Genomic DNA, 15,171 nt, shown 5'->3' with positions numbered 1-15,171 from the left:
ACATACATACATACATACATACATACATACATACATACATACATACATACATACATTCATACATACATACATACAAAAAAAAAAACAACAAAAAATAAAACACAAAATAAATACTAAAAAAAAACACTACACTGCATGAAAAACTGCAGAGCCTACTTGAATTCTTGAGAATCGAGGAGGAGAGCACTTGGTAAAAATTCGTTTTATTTAAATTTTCAGCACAGCGACAAATAAGCTTTGTCTGCGATTGGTCTATGAAATATACATAATATATACATAAATGCACACATACATACATGCATGCATACACTAACTCACACACGCCCACACACACACACATACACACACAAACACACACACACATATATAGGATCTGAGAAGGAGCGGCTAGGAATTTTCTAATGTGTTTTTAGTATTAAATATTTTTTATTTATCATAATCTTTTAATATAAACCTTTCTTTATGATCTTTTACAAAAGTGCGTTAAGATAAGTATTTAGCGAGATTCGTGCTAAAAAAAAAACATATGTATATAATAGAGGATAGATAATACATAATAATCATAATATAAATGTTAATAATGAACATGACTTTTCTTATGGCAGGCCGCAGATGCCTTCAAAACGTGCACACACATCTATACATATATGTATAAATGTTGCTATATAGTACCAAGACGACATTTGATTTCATTATTGATTATGTGTTTTTATAGCATTTATATAGTACTATATAGCAGCGTGAGTTAGATATATTTAATTAGCTTTTGTTTTTAGCTTGTTTTTGAATTTTTCTTTCTGAGCATATTCAAAATTTGTAACGTCTTTTGTTGCATGCTTCGACTCTGTATAGAGCGCTATAATATTGTTAAGAGTTAGCTTTTAATATTGTGTTTTTTTTTTTTTTTTTTATGTTAATATTAATTTTCTTGTTTGCATAATACAAATACAATTTGTAAAGGTACGCTACAACTTGTCGGTTTTTTTTTTTTGTTTTGATTGTTGAATTTTTTTCCCTTTTGCATAAGATTTTTCAGTTTTCTTTAGTTTACAAATTACATAGATGTTTTTCATAATGTTTTTGCTGGTTGTAAAAAATTTGGTTTAATGCTTGCAGAAGCTGATTTTTAGCTATATATATATATGTTTAGGTATAGGTATGTATATGTAGCATATATATAATAACAATATATGATATTTGCAAAAAAAAAAAAAAATAAGGAAAACTTTGACTACGCGCTGCTTGCTTTGGCTGGGCGTGGCCGCTTCTATTGACGCCTCACAGTGCGCTCGCGCTCCCGCCCGCTCTCCTCGCGCTGCAGACGCGGCGGTGAGGTCTGACCCGCGGCAGCGGTATTGCCAGCACCAGGACCTCCAACTCCACCACCAGCTCCACCGCCGCCTCCGAAGCCGCCGCCAGTTGCGGCGCCGTTGGAGACGCGCGCCTTGCGCGAACGCTTAAACTTGGCCATGTCCTCGCCGAAGACATCGCCGGTGCGCAGCGCCGAGATCAGATCATCGAACTCGCCCTTGTTGTCGCTTTTGGCCAGCGGATCGCTGCCGTTGGCATTGCTGGCCGATTTGAGGCCCAGATTGCGTGCAACGCTGCTCATGAGGCCGGTTTTATTTTTGCGCTCGATGGTGCGCTTCTTGAGCTCGGCTTCCTGTTTGGCGCGCTTCTCCTCCTCCTCCTGGCGCCGGCGGAAGCTCTCGTTGTCGTTGCGCGCCTCCGCAAAGGCGGCCAGAAATGAATCGAATATGCCAAAGAATTCGTCCGGCTGCAGCACGGAGCCATCCTCGCCGAACAGACGCACCGCACGATCGAAACGTGTCTTCATGTCCTGGAATTTATCCTCCAGCTCGGCGAAACGCACCGAGGCCGAGGCATGGAATTCCCGCATCACTGGCAAAAAGCGATCGCCCTGCTGTGCCGGTCCCGAGCTGCGATGGAACTCAATCTCACGGGCGACATCCGCCAGGCCGGTGCGCAGCATCTGTATATCCTTGTCCATTTCGCCCAGCGACACCTTGGACGCTTCGCGCACATGCGGTATATCGTCCTCCAGCTTGAGCAGATCCTTGAACTTCTTCTCGATCACCTGAACGAGATAGTGCAGCAGTGTGGTGCCCTTCGCTGCACTGGATTTCGTATCCGCCAGACGATTCAGCGATGCCAGCCTAAAGCCAGAAGCATTGCCGCGCGCTCCGCGATTCATATAGTTGCCTGCAGGAAGAATATGTATATATATATGCATAAGTCTGGCCGAGTCGGATTGGAAAGTGAGTCTTACCCAATGCCAGCACCAGCTCGAGCAGCTTGCGCAATCGGCGCGAGCGGGCCACTTCCCTGGATGCCTCCATGACGCTGGTGATGCGCGGTATCAGATCATTCACTGTCAGCATGAAGCGCTTCTTGTAGTGCAAGCTCTTCAAGCGCTGCTCATAGTGCGGAATCCTGCGTTAGAGAAGAGAAGATGATATAAATAATAGATGTGTCTCACAGGTTTCTTTCTCTATCAAAACGGATACTGTATCAATCAAACAGTGTGACAATTAATCAGACAGACAGTCAATCAATTAGTCAGTTGATCGGTCAGCCAATCAGTCGGTCAATCAGTCAGTCAATATGTCAAGCAGCCATTCAATTAGTCAGTCAGTCAGTATGCCAATCACTCAGTTAGTTAATCATTCAATCAGTCAATCAATTTAGTCATTTAATCAGTTAGTCGGTCAATCAATTAGTCCGTCAGTGATTGAGTCGATCAGTCAATGAAGCAGTCTGTCGATCAGTCAATCAATCAATTATTTAGTCACGCAATCGGTCAGCCCGTCAGTAAAGCAGTTGGTCGGTCAATCAATCGGTAAGCGAGTCAGTCAGCTAATTGGTCACTCAATCAATCATCACTAACTCGGTCAGTCAATCAATTTTTAGTCAGGGATCAATTTTATCCATCAGGGAGTCAGCCAGTTCTTTCGTAAACCATTTAGTCAGAAACTCAATCAGTCAGCCCGTCAGTGCATCAGTTGGTCAGTCAATTAGTCGGTTGATCGGCTAATCAATCAATCAATTAATCAATCAATCAGTTAATTATTCAGTCAGTTAACTAATCGGTCAGTCAGTCAACCAGTCAGTTAGTGAGTCACTCAGTAAGTCAGTCAATCAATCAATCAATCAGTCAGTTAGAAAATCAGTCAGTTAATCAATCATTAGCCATACAACCTGGCAGTCGATCAAACAAACAGTCATTCAATGAATCAGTTGGTTAGTTAGTCGGTCAATCAATCAATCAGTAAATAATTCAGTCAGCCAATCAATCAGATTGTCAATCGGTCAGTCAAATGAGGATCAGTCAATGATCGATCAGTTAGTCAATCAATCAGTCATTTAATCAGTTAGTCAGTCATTCAATCAATCAATCAGTCAGCTTATAGAAGAAGCATTACTCAATAATCAGCTTAGGCTTGACAGCAAATGTTTACTTACTTGGATATCTCGTAGAGGAAACGATCCGCGCGTGCCAGCGATTCGATATCCTCGCTGTGCTCGTCCAGGAGCGCACGCTCCTCAGCGGAGGGCGTAAACTTGAGCAGCTGCTCGACCATATCCAGCGCCAGCTGCTCATTGCTGTCCATGGAGAGTATGGCTCTGTGAGGGGGTTTGTTAGTCGGTTCTACTTATGTTTAGATTGGAATTTTTGTACTCACTTGGATATATCCATGTCGCTCATCTTGAGCTTGCTCAATAGAATTGTGCAGTTCTGGGCGCGACGTCCATCGATGACAGACAGCACCTTTTGCTTGTTCTTGCCCGTCACGCGCAGATCCTCATAGGATCCATCCGTGGCCTGGCATTAAATTATAGAAAGGAATTAGAGAAGGAATTGTTAAAGTTCTCGCTCTTCTATTTCATTCTCTTACTTTCTACTCTAAGGCAATATTCCTATTCGCTTTTATCCTTAACTTTCTTCTTTCTTCTCTTACTCCCTACCACCTCTCAATCAAATCTCCATTTATGCACCTCTTTGTTATTCCAATATCAAAATAGACAATCGTCTATAAATATTTACCCCAGGTTTTCATACATTCTATTCTTTTATTTCCTTCATCAAAGTTTCTTCTCTCTCTTTGTTCACTCTCTCTTTCTCTCTCGCTCTCGCTCAATCTTCGGTTAACTTACCGACACCCCATTCTTTTGATAGGCTGAGAATAGCTTATCAATGGACTCGAGCTCCATATTGTTGTAGAGCTTGCTCTCGTCCAGCTCGCTCCAGACGGTGCCCTGCAGCTTGGCATCGGGCAGCTTGGACCAGTTGAAGCTCTTCAGTGGATTCGCTGGCTGTGGCACGTTCTTCTTTGGCAACTCCACCTTCGGTGGTGCTGGAGCTGAGTTGACAGGAGGCAGGAGTGTTGATTAGCAGGAGTGTACGGAGATCCGGAGATCCATGCATGATTGTGAACTCACCCATTGCTGGCGTCATGCTCGGCGGTGGCGGTGGGGCGCCCGGACAGGGCGGCGGCGGTGGTGGCAACATGGCTGGCGCCATGGGCGGCGGCGGCGGCGGGACCGCCTTCAGCATGGGCGGCGGCGGTGGCGGCGGCGAGACGGCACCATTGCAGCCGGTGAGGCCGGCGACCTTCTGGTCATCGGGTATGCTGCCCTCCGTGACGAGCCGCTCGAGGCGTGCGCGCTCCTGCTGTTCGCTTTGCAGCCGATGCTGCAGATCCTCGGCCTTCATTTCGGCGCTCTGGGCACGCTGCACCGCCTGCGAGTGCTGGGCGGACTCCTTTTCGAGGCGTTCGCGCATTCGTGCCAGCCCTGTTTCCAGGTCCTCCTTCTCCTGCATGCGCAGATCCAGTTCCTGTTCCTTTTTGGCCAGACGCGACTGCACCTCGAAATTCTCACGCTCCAGCTCATCGGCGCGTTTGCGCGCCTGCGTCAGCTGCTCCTCCTTGACCAGCAGACGCACCAGCTTGTTGACATCGATATGCAGTGGCGCCACATCGGGGTCATGCACTGGCGACTCGGTGGCCAGCTTCAGTTGCTTGCCGGGATCATCGGGATCGGCGATAAGGTCGCTGTTGGGACGCGATTCCACCTGCAGCACAATCTGCTGGACGACCCGATCAATCAGCAGCCAGTGCTCTGTGCAGTGACCCGTGTCTGGAACAAAGAAAACAAAAACAGAGCATTGAGAGGAAGTTAGGGGGGGGGGGGGGGGGGGGTTGGTCTTAAGGGCTGCTTACAGGGCAGCAGGAGCATGTGCTGCAGCAGGGAGAGCATGTGCGGATAGGCGGGCGAATGGCTCAGCTTGCGGCGCAGCAGCTCAAACATCGAGCCGGCGCTCTTGGTGTCCACATGCTCCTCATTGAAGCGGCGGGCGAACTCCTTCTCATCCTCGGCGCGCACCATTTCAAAAAAGTCCTTCGAAGATAAACATCCAATTAAGACCGAGCTATATGAATTATTCCGTAGGAGGGGGGGTGACTCACCAAATGCCTGTCGAGCGTCTCGTTCTCATGGGTGCGCAGCTTATCGATGACCGGCTGTATGCCCAGCATAAGGAATTCGTAGCGCAAGTGCAAACGAAACTCGAGATTCTCCTGGCCTGGGCCATAATTGAGCACCGCATTCACGAACGACATCAGCGCCGTCTTGAGATTCACATTATCCCGATATGCGTACGTCGAACGATCCAGATCATTGACAATGCTCTGGAAGCGTGTACGCTCCGTGGCGAACTCCTGAAAATGTAGCATGGCCTGCAAAACCTTGCGATGTCCGCCCGGCACCAGACACACAGCGCCCAATATTTCCAGCGCCGAGATCTTAGTCCGGATGTTGTCCGCCGCCAAGGAGCGCGCGATCGTATCGATCGCCGTCGGATGGGCCAGGACATGGGCGCGACCCATCGAGTTGTTCATCAGGGCCTTGATGCAGCCAATGAGGCTGGTGTGCAGCGAACTATTCGCCACCCGGATGTCCAGCTGCAGCAATAGATTCAACAGTGCCGGCAAACCGTCCAGCTCCACAAAGCGCAGCACAAAACTGTGCGTCGAGGTGCGCAATGCGGTCTTCAGCGCATCCACAAATGCCGCATGATTGTCGAGGCGCGTGCTCAGCTCGTGGCTGGGCGAATCTTCCGGCGATAGCGAGACATGCACCACCAGCTCCTTGAGACGTTCGATATAGTGCTCCGCTGTCGGTGGCTGGGTTATGGCCGTCGCATCGGGACCATCGGTCGCATCGATTGGCAGCTTGCGGGAGCAATAGATTTGCCATTTCTTTTGCGCCGGCAAGCTGAGCATCGCCTCCTTGTTGGGCGCCGTCAGATCTAGCTCCTCGACGAGCTCCGCAAACTTTGTGTCCAGTTCATCAACCGATGGCATTGGCTGTGTCGGCGTCAGGGTTTGCAGCGTGAACGCACCCTCCACCACACAAATCTCTGGCGGCTCATCGTCCTGCAAACAGAAGTTAAACAAAATCGGTTTCAGCTCCTCGCGCATCTTCTTCTATTACAACAAAGGGGCGTTAACAGTGCATGTCCAATTACAAATTACAATTACACACACACACACAGAGAACACAACCTCGTTGCATTGGAATTGAAATCAAAAGTTTGTAATCGATCCACTTCGCGCGGGGGCTTGGCCCCGTCTGGGCTGGGGTGTGGGTTTCTGTTGTGGTCAAGCAAAACACTCGGTTCCACTTGTGATTCCACAAGTTAAGGTTCTGTATGCATTTCGACTTGTTGCGTTTAAGCTTTTGATTCAAAAACCGAGAAACAGAACGAGGAAGTAGGGGTATTCCAAGGACGTTGGCTTTATAGAAACAGGAATTTCAAAGTAGGACTTCAAAATATTTGTAGGAGATCTTATTTAATCTTATCGCTAGAGTGAGCTTATGAAGCATTTGCTGTTGGCTAAATGCGATAAAAAAAAAAGCAAGAATATTCCTAGTATACTTGAAGGGATCCTAAGGATTTTCCTTTTCGCCGCATTAAGTAGAAGCTAGCCCTAGATGTGGCTAGGCCAGAGAAATTGAAAAAGTGCAATAAATACTTTGAGGAGTTCATTGAAAGAGGAGGATCAAAGGAGGAAGATTCGATGGGATTAAAGCGTCACATTAAAACCGAAATCATTTCATTCACGGAAACCTTGCCTTGCTATGTATTTTTTTTGATAGAGAATAGAACAGGTATTAATAGGGCAGTCTACAAGGAAACAATAAAGCCACAAGGAGCTTCCAGTCAGATCTTATTTTCACACACCTTTGCAATCTCGCTGCTTGAACATTTACCCAGCTCTTTGTAAAGTAAAGTATTCTGGGGCTAGACCCAACTCTTATTTGAAGTTAAATAGTTTTCGGGCTGTTGTTCAAAAACTTAAATAGTCATACTCAGCATTATTAATTGTAGTCTTGTCTAACCCTTGGCTAACATTCTTTATTTATTGCCAAGGACTGTCTCTTCATTATCTTCCAATTACTCTCAAAACAGATTTAATGGCGGAGCATAGTCACACAATAGGAAGCAATTGCCTTTTTAGCCAGCTGGAATCTTTCTGTTGATCATCCTGAAGCTACTTCTGCTCCAATTACCCTTTAACTATCTCGGCAATCTGTGCACCCTTTAGAACCGCATTTAGAAGAGCTAGCGACTTGTTTGCTCTTCCAACCGAAGCGACCCTCTTCAGTTGACTAACTGCACTCGACATCAAGTTCTGTTCAGTTTTTCCCCCTCAGTTTTCATTTCGAAATCAAAAGCTGTCGAAGTCTGATGCCTCTTATATTGTTATTCCTTGTTTTTTTTTTTTGAATACCCTGTACGTATTGTAAGAGAGGAGGTTTGTAAGTGTGCGTACAAGGCAGAGAGAATTCTTTAAGATTTTAAATTTCTAAATTGGGTAATTTTTCAGATAACCCCCAAAAAATCGATAAATATCGATATGCAGATTACTTTTTGAGGTTAGTAAGGAATTTGTTATAATTTAAGGCTGACTGCGGGGTATCTCTTAGTCGCGCACGCTCGACTAGAGCGCACTTATTGTTGCTTTTTATGTTTTGTTCTCTACTTATGCAATTTCGTGCATAATTCGATGCGAGGCAAATCATTTGAAGTTGTTGTCGACTCGCATTTCACAAATGGGTCAGGGGATGAGAAGAGCGAGTCGAGGGGCAGCAATCGTTAACCTGAGTTAACAATTGGCACGTGACTTAGACCGATTACTAATACCCTAACCGAGGCAATGTCGAATATGTCGCGAACCGAAACTTGACAATTCTTCATAGCTGCTATATCATCTAGCTGCCTATGTGAACCCAGCATCCAGTGAAGATATCTCAATGAAATTAAGTACAAAAACTTTTTTCTAGCTTTAAGCAGCTTATATGTCTAGGTCGACCGGATCGGCCCAATATAAAATATCTCTTCCATAGAAGCAATTGTTCGAAGATGAAGTTCGTTTAAGAAAATCAGTTTTTGTTTTACTTTAACGATATCCTAGCATATCTGCAAAACCTAACGAGTGTTATATGATAGCCTAGCCAAACGCAGCATAGCTGAGCTTAACTATTCTTCAAGCACGAATAACAGAGTGTTATATCAAAGATATCTTTTGGAATTTGGATTTGGCACCAGATCGTGTGGAAATGCTCAGTCAGACACTGTTAGCTTGACAAATATGCCAGCCAACTGTTCTGTCTGCAAGGGTATTTGATAGTCGGCATGCCAAAGTCAGCTTAGCTCTGGATCGAACTGTAGATTTACCTTAAAGCAGCCGCACCAAACGCGCCTGCCCCGAAAGACTGGCATCTTCTTCTTCTGCTGCTGCTGCCTGTAGTGCTTCTGGAGTGGCGTCTCGCAGTTAATCGGCGACTTCTTGAAACCGACGGCGCTGCCTCCGCAGCCGTTGCTGTTGTTGTTGTCGTTGCTGTCCTCCTCCTGCTCCTTGGCAAGCCCAAATGGATAGCCAAACGTATAGCCTAATATGTTGTGGGTATAAAAGGAGTTGGCGCCGCTGCCCAAACTGTTGCTCTCATCTGCATGTTCCACGCGGCCGCCGTTGCTGCTGTTGCTGCTGTTGTTGCTGTGGTTGCTGCTTGTGTTGCTGCTTGTGTTGCTGCTGTACTGGTTCCAGTAGCGATATAAACTATTGAAGCAGCTTAAATCGCTTAAAACGCTTTTCCAGTGCTCAAAATCGAAACGCTCCTGAAAATTAGCCGAGGAGGTGTCGCTGGCGCTGCCGTTGGGCCGACTGTTGCAGCTGTTGCTGCTGCTGCTGTTGCGGCAACTGTTGCTGCTGCTGTTGTGGCTTTTGAGCGTTAGGGTGGCTGTGCTGCCTTGGCTCAAATCGCTGCAGCTGTTCAGGCTGGTGATGGATATTAAGCTGCTGTTGTTGTTGTTGCTGTTGCTGTTGCTGCTTCTGCTGTTGCTGCTGTTGCTGTTGTAGCTATTGAGCACTATGTTGCTGCTGCTGTTGTTGGTGCTGCTATTGCTCTGGCTGTTGTCACTGGTAATTGTTATTTTGGTTACACCCGCTGTGCTGCTGGTTGTGGCTGCAATTGCTGCTCCTGCTGTTGCTGCTGCTGTTGCTGCTGCTGCTGCTGGTGTTGTTGCATTGATTGTTATGCAGCTGCTGTTGTTGCTGTTGCTTGTTACAGTTGCTGCTGTTGCTGCTGTTGCTGCTGCTGTTGGTGCACTGCTTTTGGGCTTCTCTAATGTGCTTTCGGGCGTTGTTTGCAATATTTCCGCATTGGCGCTGTGCGTATCCGGTTCATTAATGCAAACAATGGGACACGACTGTAGCTTCTGCAATGAGTGTGAATAACAATAATAGAGACGGGAAATTAATATTATATTCGAGTTACAATATGGAAAATTTGTTGCCCCTTTAAATCATAGCCTGCCCACTTGTCAGACATTCTTGGCCGCAGCCAGCTCTAAGCCAAAGCCGACAGGGCCGAGGTGTCTGGCCAGACAAATGGCTGTCAACTCGCATGCCAAGGCAAATGAGACAAATGCAATTGCATTCAATTCATTGCCCGCGACAGTTGCCACAGCCAACTGCGTGTGTGTGTGTGTGTTCGTGTGTGTAACATACACTACACTTCATCGGAGTACACAACAATTGCTGTGCATGAAGCTGAGTTTAACAAAGATTAGGTTCGGCCTGCTGCAAATGTAACTATCGATAACAAAAGTATCGATTGGCACTGCCGATAACTTATTTGATCAAAATATGCAAATGCTAGTTACAATAATTTGACTTTAGCACATATACAAAATTTTTTAGAAAATTATTAATAAATTTCTATAATAATTTAATTAATTGGCCTATCGATAAATTAATCGAATAAGTTATCGATCAGATCCAGAGTAAGCTTTGTGGCACTTGACATTCTATCAATACCTTCTCTAAACTCTTCACAGCATTATGGATTAAAAATATACATGTGCTATATAATATCAATGATCTTAGCTAAGCTTTATTAAACTATCGATATATATATATATAAATATACCATCGATCACATGAATTGGTTATGCATTTTTATTTTGTGGCAAGACCCAACTACTTAACTCCACCTAATTTTTACTAAAACTATCGATTTTGTTATCGACAGTATCGATATATACAATTTCTGATAAATAAATACATGCTTTGTTCTTTAAGTTTTTTGATAATGTTATCGATAAAATGAATAAAAGATACATCATATTGCAGTTAAAGAATTTTCTATTAATGTTATCATAAGGAAATGCACTCGCTAGACCAAAATTGATTTAGGCAAGGCTTCCAAACTATTTTTAATCGAATGGCTTTTTATTGAATGCAACACAATCATCCAAGGCCGTTAAATCTATCGATTCGACGTTATCGATAACAATAAAGTGGTTATACATTATCATGATTTACAATAATATAAAAATCGATACTGTTATCGATATTATCGATATGAAAAGCAATCAATTGGGCAACTAGTTATTTCTTAATCTATCAATTATCGATAGCTAAGCTACTTTCGATAGTTTTCGATAGTTCAATATCGATCCATATAATAATAACGAATAACCCAAATTAGTCTATCGATAGTTTATAGTTTGAACAGCGTCCTGCTCTGTGCGTTATTTTCTTGAAGGGTATTTGCGCTGCGTTTTGTTCTAGATGAGGCATATGCGTATATGCATTAAAGATTTCTATCAAACTATTATGCAGTCTGTTTCGTGGGTTTTGCGTTATTGTTTGGCGCGTGGGCAAAAAGTAAAGTTAAGAAAAATGTACAACTCTTGCTTGCTTTGCCAGCTGTCATAAATGTCTGGCAATTGTCGGGCAAATGCGTTTTGACATGTGTTGAAATCATACAGAGGATCAAACTGTTCTTCAACCCGCAAAGAATGGATTGGGAAATGGGTTTTCGTTTCGTTTTTCGCTCAATTAGCCATGCGAATTGCTTATGCGATATGCGATATGCAAATGCGTTCGAAACGTAATCAAAATCAAATTTATGTTAATTAATTTTGAATACACATCGGAATAGTTATGCTATTTATGTGGAGCACATTATATGTTGGATAATCCGAGCTCCAAGCAATTGCCCACACATCGACATGCAATCGTTGAGACAGTCCGGCAACATCGATTAGGCCAGCTGCCAACTTATGTTGCTTTTGTTTTTTCTTTCTTTCTCGTTTTTACACAATTAAGTTAAGTAACTGGCAGGCCAATTGCGACGAGTGCTTTCTAGCGCTAACTAGACGCCTGTCGTCTGCCATCTGGCAGCTCTGCTTGGCTCCAGCCAATCGCTCGCAATGCCATCTGGCAGCTCTGCGTGGCTCAAGCCAATCGCTCGCAATGCCATCTGGCAGCTCTGCTTGGGTCCAGTTGGCCAAGCTCAACGCCAACTGTTTTCGGCGAATCAGCAAATCGGGTCAATGTTTCGGCTTCCACTCAGAACTGTCAACAATCTGGCAACGCTGTGCGCGTGTGTGTGTGTGTGTGGGCGTAGACTAATTAAAACTGCGTCTTCTGTTTGTCATTTGAATATAAATATTTGTTTCTTTGTTTTTTTTTTATTGCTGCCAGCGTGATGCCTAATCAAGCGGCCAATTTTGTGGCCATAAAGAAGACGCAAGCGCGCGCTTATTTGGCCACAATTAAGAGCCAATATATTTGTTTGCTCATTCAAAAGGGTCAATAGACGTCGTCCGGGCCCACGACACTAGGCCCAAAAGTATTGCGGAATTTGACACAGTTCCGTCCAGCAAATAGTTCAAGACATTCACACAAAAGCCACAAAGTCCCTGCTCGGGCGCCACAATCGCAGCTTGAAGCTGGACTATGTTGGCATACAGTTGGCAAATCCATTTATCAATTGATTTCGCCTTTGGCGAAACAAACTATATTTATATCATATATTTTTGCATATACATATATAATTGAAGGTCCCTGCTCGGGCGCCACAGCCAAAGCTTAGAGATGGAGAATGGCGCTGGGGTATAAAAGCGTATGGATTATATGGAACACAATTTCATCGAATCTTTCTCTGTTTTTGTCTATTCCTTCTGGCAGAAGTTCCACTCATGGTGCCGAGTCCCTGCTCGGGCGCCATACTTAATCTTAGGAGCATACAAATCATGCACGTATCCAAATTTACTCCTACTCTCACTATATACCAATCTACTGCTACTCTCACTTATATAGCCAATAAGTATGACACTTTTTAATAATATTTCACAATTATATATAAATATTTCAATGCTGAGCATGCATTTCCCTGTGTCCCTGCTCGGGCGCCATACTTAATCTTAGGAGCATACAAATCATCCACGTATCCAAATTTATTCCTACTCTCACTATATATCAATCTACTGCTACTCTCACTTATATAGCCAATAAGTATGACACTTTTTAATAATATTTCACAATTATATATAAATATTTCAGCTGCTATTCAATGCTGAGTATGCATTTCCCTGTGTCCCTGCTCGGGCGCCATATTTCAACTTTAAAGCATACGCAAATCTTTCATATAGCGGAATTAACTCTTTCTTTAAGCTACTTTGAATTATATAATCCATATTTTAAAGACTTTCTTATACCAGTTAATATTTATGCAATGCATTTGTACTCTGAGTATGTGCGCTAACCTGTGTCCCTGCTCGGGCGCCAACTTCAATCATTATAGAACTAACTTTTGTTCTATTTTTAAGCTACTCTCATTTAAGTTACTTATAATAGAGACACTTTCTAATAATATTCAATATTTATAAATATATATCTCAGTTTCTATTCACTTGTGAGTATGCACATTCTTGTGTCCCTGCTCGGGCGCCATGCCGAGTCTTAAAGGGACGCTCGATTTTCAAGCCAATTTTACTGATATAATCCATAATTAAGACACTTTCAATTGGCAGAATCTATTATATCTTTAAGCTACTTTTACTTACAATATATGCAATATTGAAATCACTTTCGAACACTATTCAATTATTCTACGGATTTCCACTAGTTCGGGCGCCAACTTTAATCTTTAAGGAAAAAACATATTCCACATTGTTTCTCTTACCTCTATAAGCCATAATTTAAACACTTTCGAATAATATTTAATATTTATTCTATCAATTTCTACTAATTTCACACAATAAACTTCCCAAAAGTAGATTCGACTCTTTGTTTAAACTATATTACTTTTCCTTTAAACGATATTTAATATTTATTCTCTGAATCTCTGCTCATTTCTGAGTAGGCACTGCCTTGTCTTCCCGCTCGAGCGCCAATGACAAAAACTAAAATTGCTGAAGTCTACTTTAATAAATAATTAAGTCTCTTCTTCTTACTCTTGCCTTACTCATGCCTGTAATTAATTGCCAATCGGCAATGTTCTTGGTAGTTTGCACGAGTGCATGGCATTGTGTCCCTGCTCGGGCGCCAATATCGATGCTTGAATGGAAGTACGTGTGATTCATTAAAATGAAATGAAAAGCAAACTGCAATCAAGCAATTAACTAGGCAGTCAGCGTCAATTGGTTTCGTCACAGTTCAGTTCACAGTAATTGCAAGTCCCTGCTTCAAAATGCATAAATCAATTGTTATACCCTGAACCCATTGAAAATGGCTAAAGAGGCTATATTGTATTTGTGCAAATGTATGTAACAGGCAGAAGGAAGCATCTCCGACCCCATAAATCTAGCCATGTCCGTCTGTCTGTCCGTCCGTCCGTTCGTCCGTATGTATGCACGCAAGGATCTCAGAATCTATAAGAGCTAGAGAAATTTTGGCTGTAGGTCCTCCTAGTCCTCGCGCAGATCGAGTTTGTTTCCGATAGTCGATAACTTGCCCCGTTTCCAAGTAATCGATAAAAATCGATATCGAAATCCCCTTTTTTGAGCAATTTTGGTAAATAATATGAGCTGAAGTCACCAAACTTGACATGTAGCTTCTAGAATAGTATATATATATCAAGTATCTTTCATTTTATACCTGTCGCCTGTTGCAAGAATCGGGTTCAGGGTATCCCCTAGTCGGGAGCTCCCGACTAGAACCTCTTACTTGGTTTTAGTATCAGGAATTGACTGTGATTATTCAATTAAAGCTGGCCATGCAGGCAGCTGGGTGGATTTGAGCCGGCTGCCCGGACGGCCACTGGCGCCAGCAAATCGAATCGCATGATTGTTACATTTTTCACACCTTGCCAAAAAGGAGGCGTCGGAAATGCCAATGCATTTCCGAGTACACCCACTCGCCAGGCGACAGGCGGCAGGCGACAGGCGGCCGGCCGACTGTCTCGTAATAACTTCATAAAGTGAAATGGAAAAAATAATAAAGCTGGGCAGGAAGTGAGCCGCGGGCGCCAAGACATTAAGAGCTGCTGCTGCTGCTGCTGGTTGGGGCCACGGTTCACATTTTGGCTTCGCGACAACAATGGATACGTGCAACAACAACAACAACAACAACAACAACAATGTGTTTGCCCTTAATGCAAGACGACGATGAAAAATCAAATGAAGGAAAACTTGTTTTTCCGCATGCCAGGAAAAGTGCACGAAAAATGTTGAAAGCGCCGACAACTGGCGACGGTAGCAACTGTTGCTGCTGCTGTTGTTGCTGCTGCTGTTGTTGCTGTTGTTGCTGCGGCAACTTTTCCTTTTTGTGCCACTCGCGACAACTCGTTCAT

General features: G+C 43.8%; 1 protein-coding gene across 1 annotated transcript in view; it reads right to left on the bottom strand.

Annotated features, from left to right (window-relative positions):
• Positions 1 to 406: 406 nt before the first annotated feature.
• The window catches only part of DAAM (disheveled-associated activator of morphogenesis-like protein), a 42,488-nt gene continuing 27,723 nt past the window's right edge, over positions 407 to 15,171 (bottom strand). The window contains exons 2-10 of the mRNA XM_064700187.1: positions 8,765 to 9,805; positions 5,490 to 6,458; positions 5,244 to 5,421; positions 4,462 to 5,160; positions 4,177 to 4,382; positions 3,705 to 3,844; positions 3,484 to 3,645; positions 2,291 to 2,454; positions 407 to 2,223 (exon numbers count right to left, since the gene is read on the bottom strand). Of these exons, the coding sequence (XP_064556257.1) occupies positions 1,268 to 2,223; positions 2,291 to 2,454; positions 3,484 to 3,645; positions 3,705 to 3,844; positions 4,177 to 4,382; positions 4,462 to 5,160; positions 5,244 to 5,421; positions 5,490 to 6,458; positions 8,765 to 9,805 (4,515 nt within the window). The 3' untranslated portion in view covers positions 407 to 1,267. The remainder of the gene's footprint in view (positions 2,224 to 2,290; positions 2,455 to 3,483; positions 3,646 to 3,704; positions 3,845 to 4,176; positions 4,383 to 4,461; positions 5,161 to 5,243; positions 5,422 to 5,489; positions 6,459 to 8,764; positions 9,806 to 15,171) is intronic.

Source organism: Drosophila montana, unplaced genomic scaffold, assembly GCF_035044405.1.
Source record: "Drosophila montana isolate Dmon_TW-CO22-7 unplaced genomic scaffold, ASM3504440v1 contig_1687_1, whole genome shotgun sequence".
Lineage (NCBI taxonomy): Eukaryota > Metazoa > Arthropoda > Insecta > Diptera > Drosophilidae > Drosophila > Drosophila montana.
Note: the sequence above shows the minus strand (reverse complement) of the source record. Positions and strands in the feature narration are given on the sequence as shown.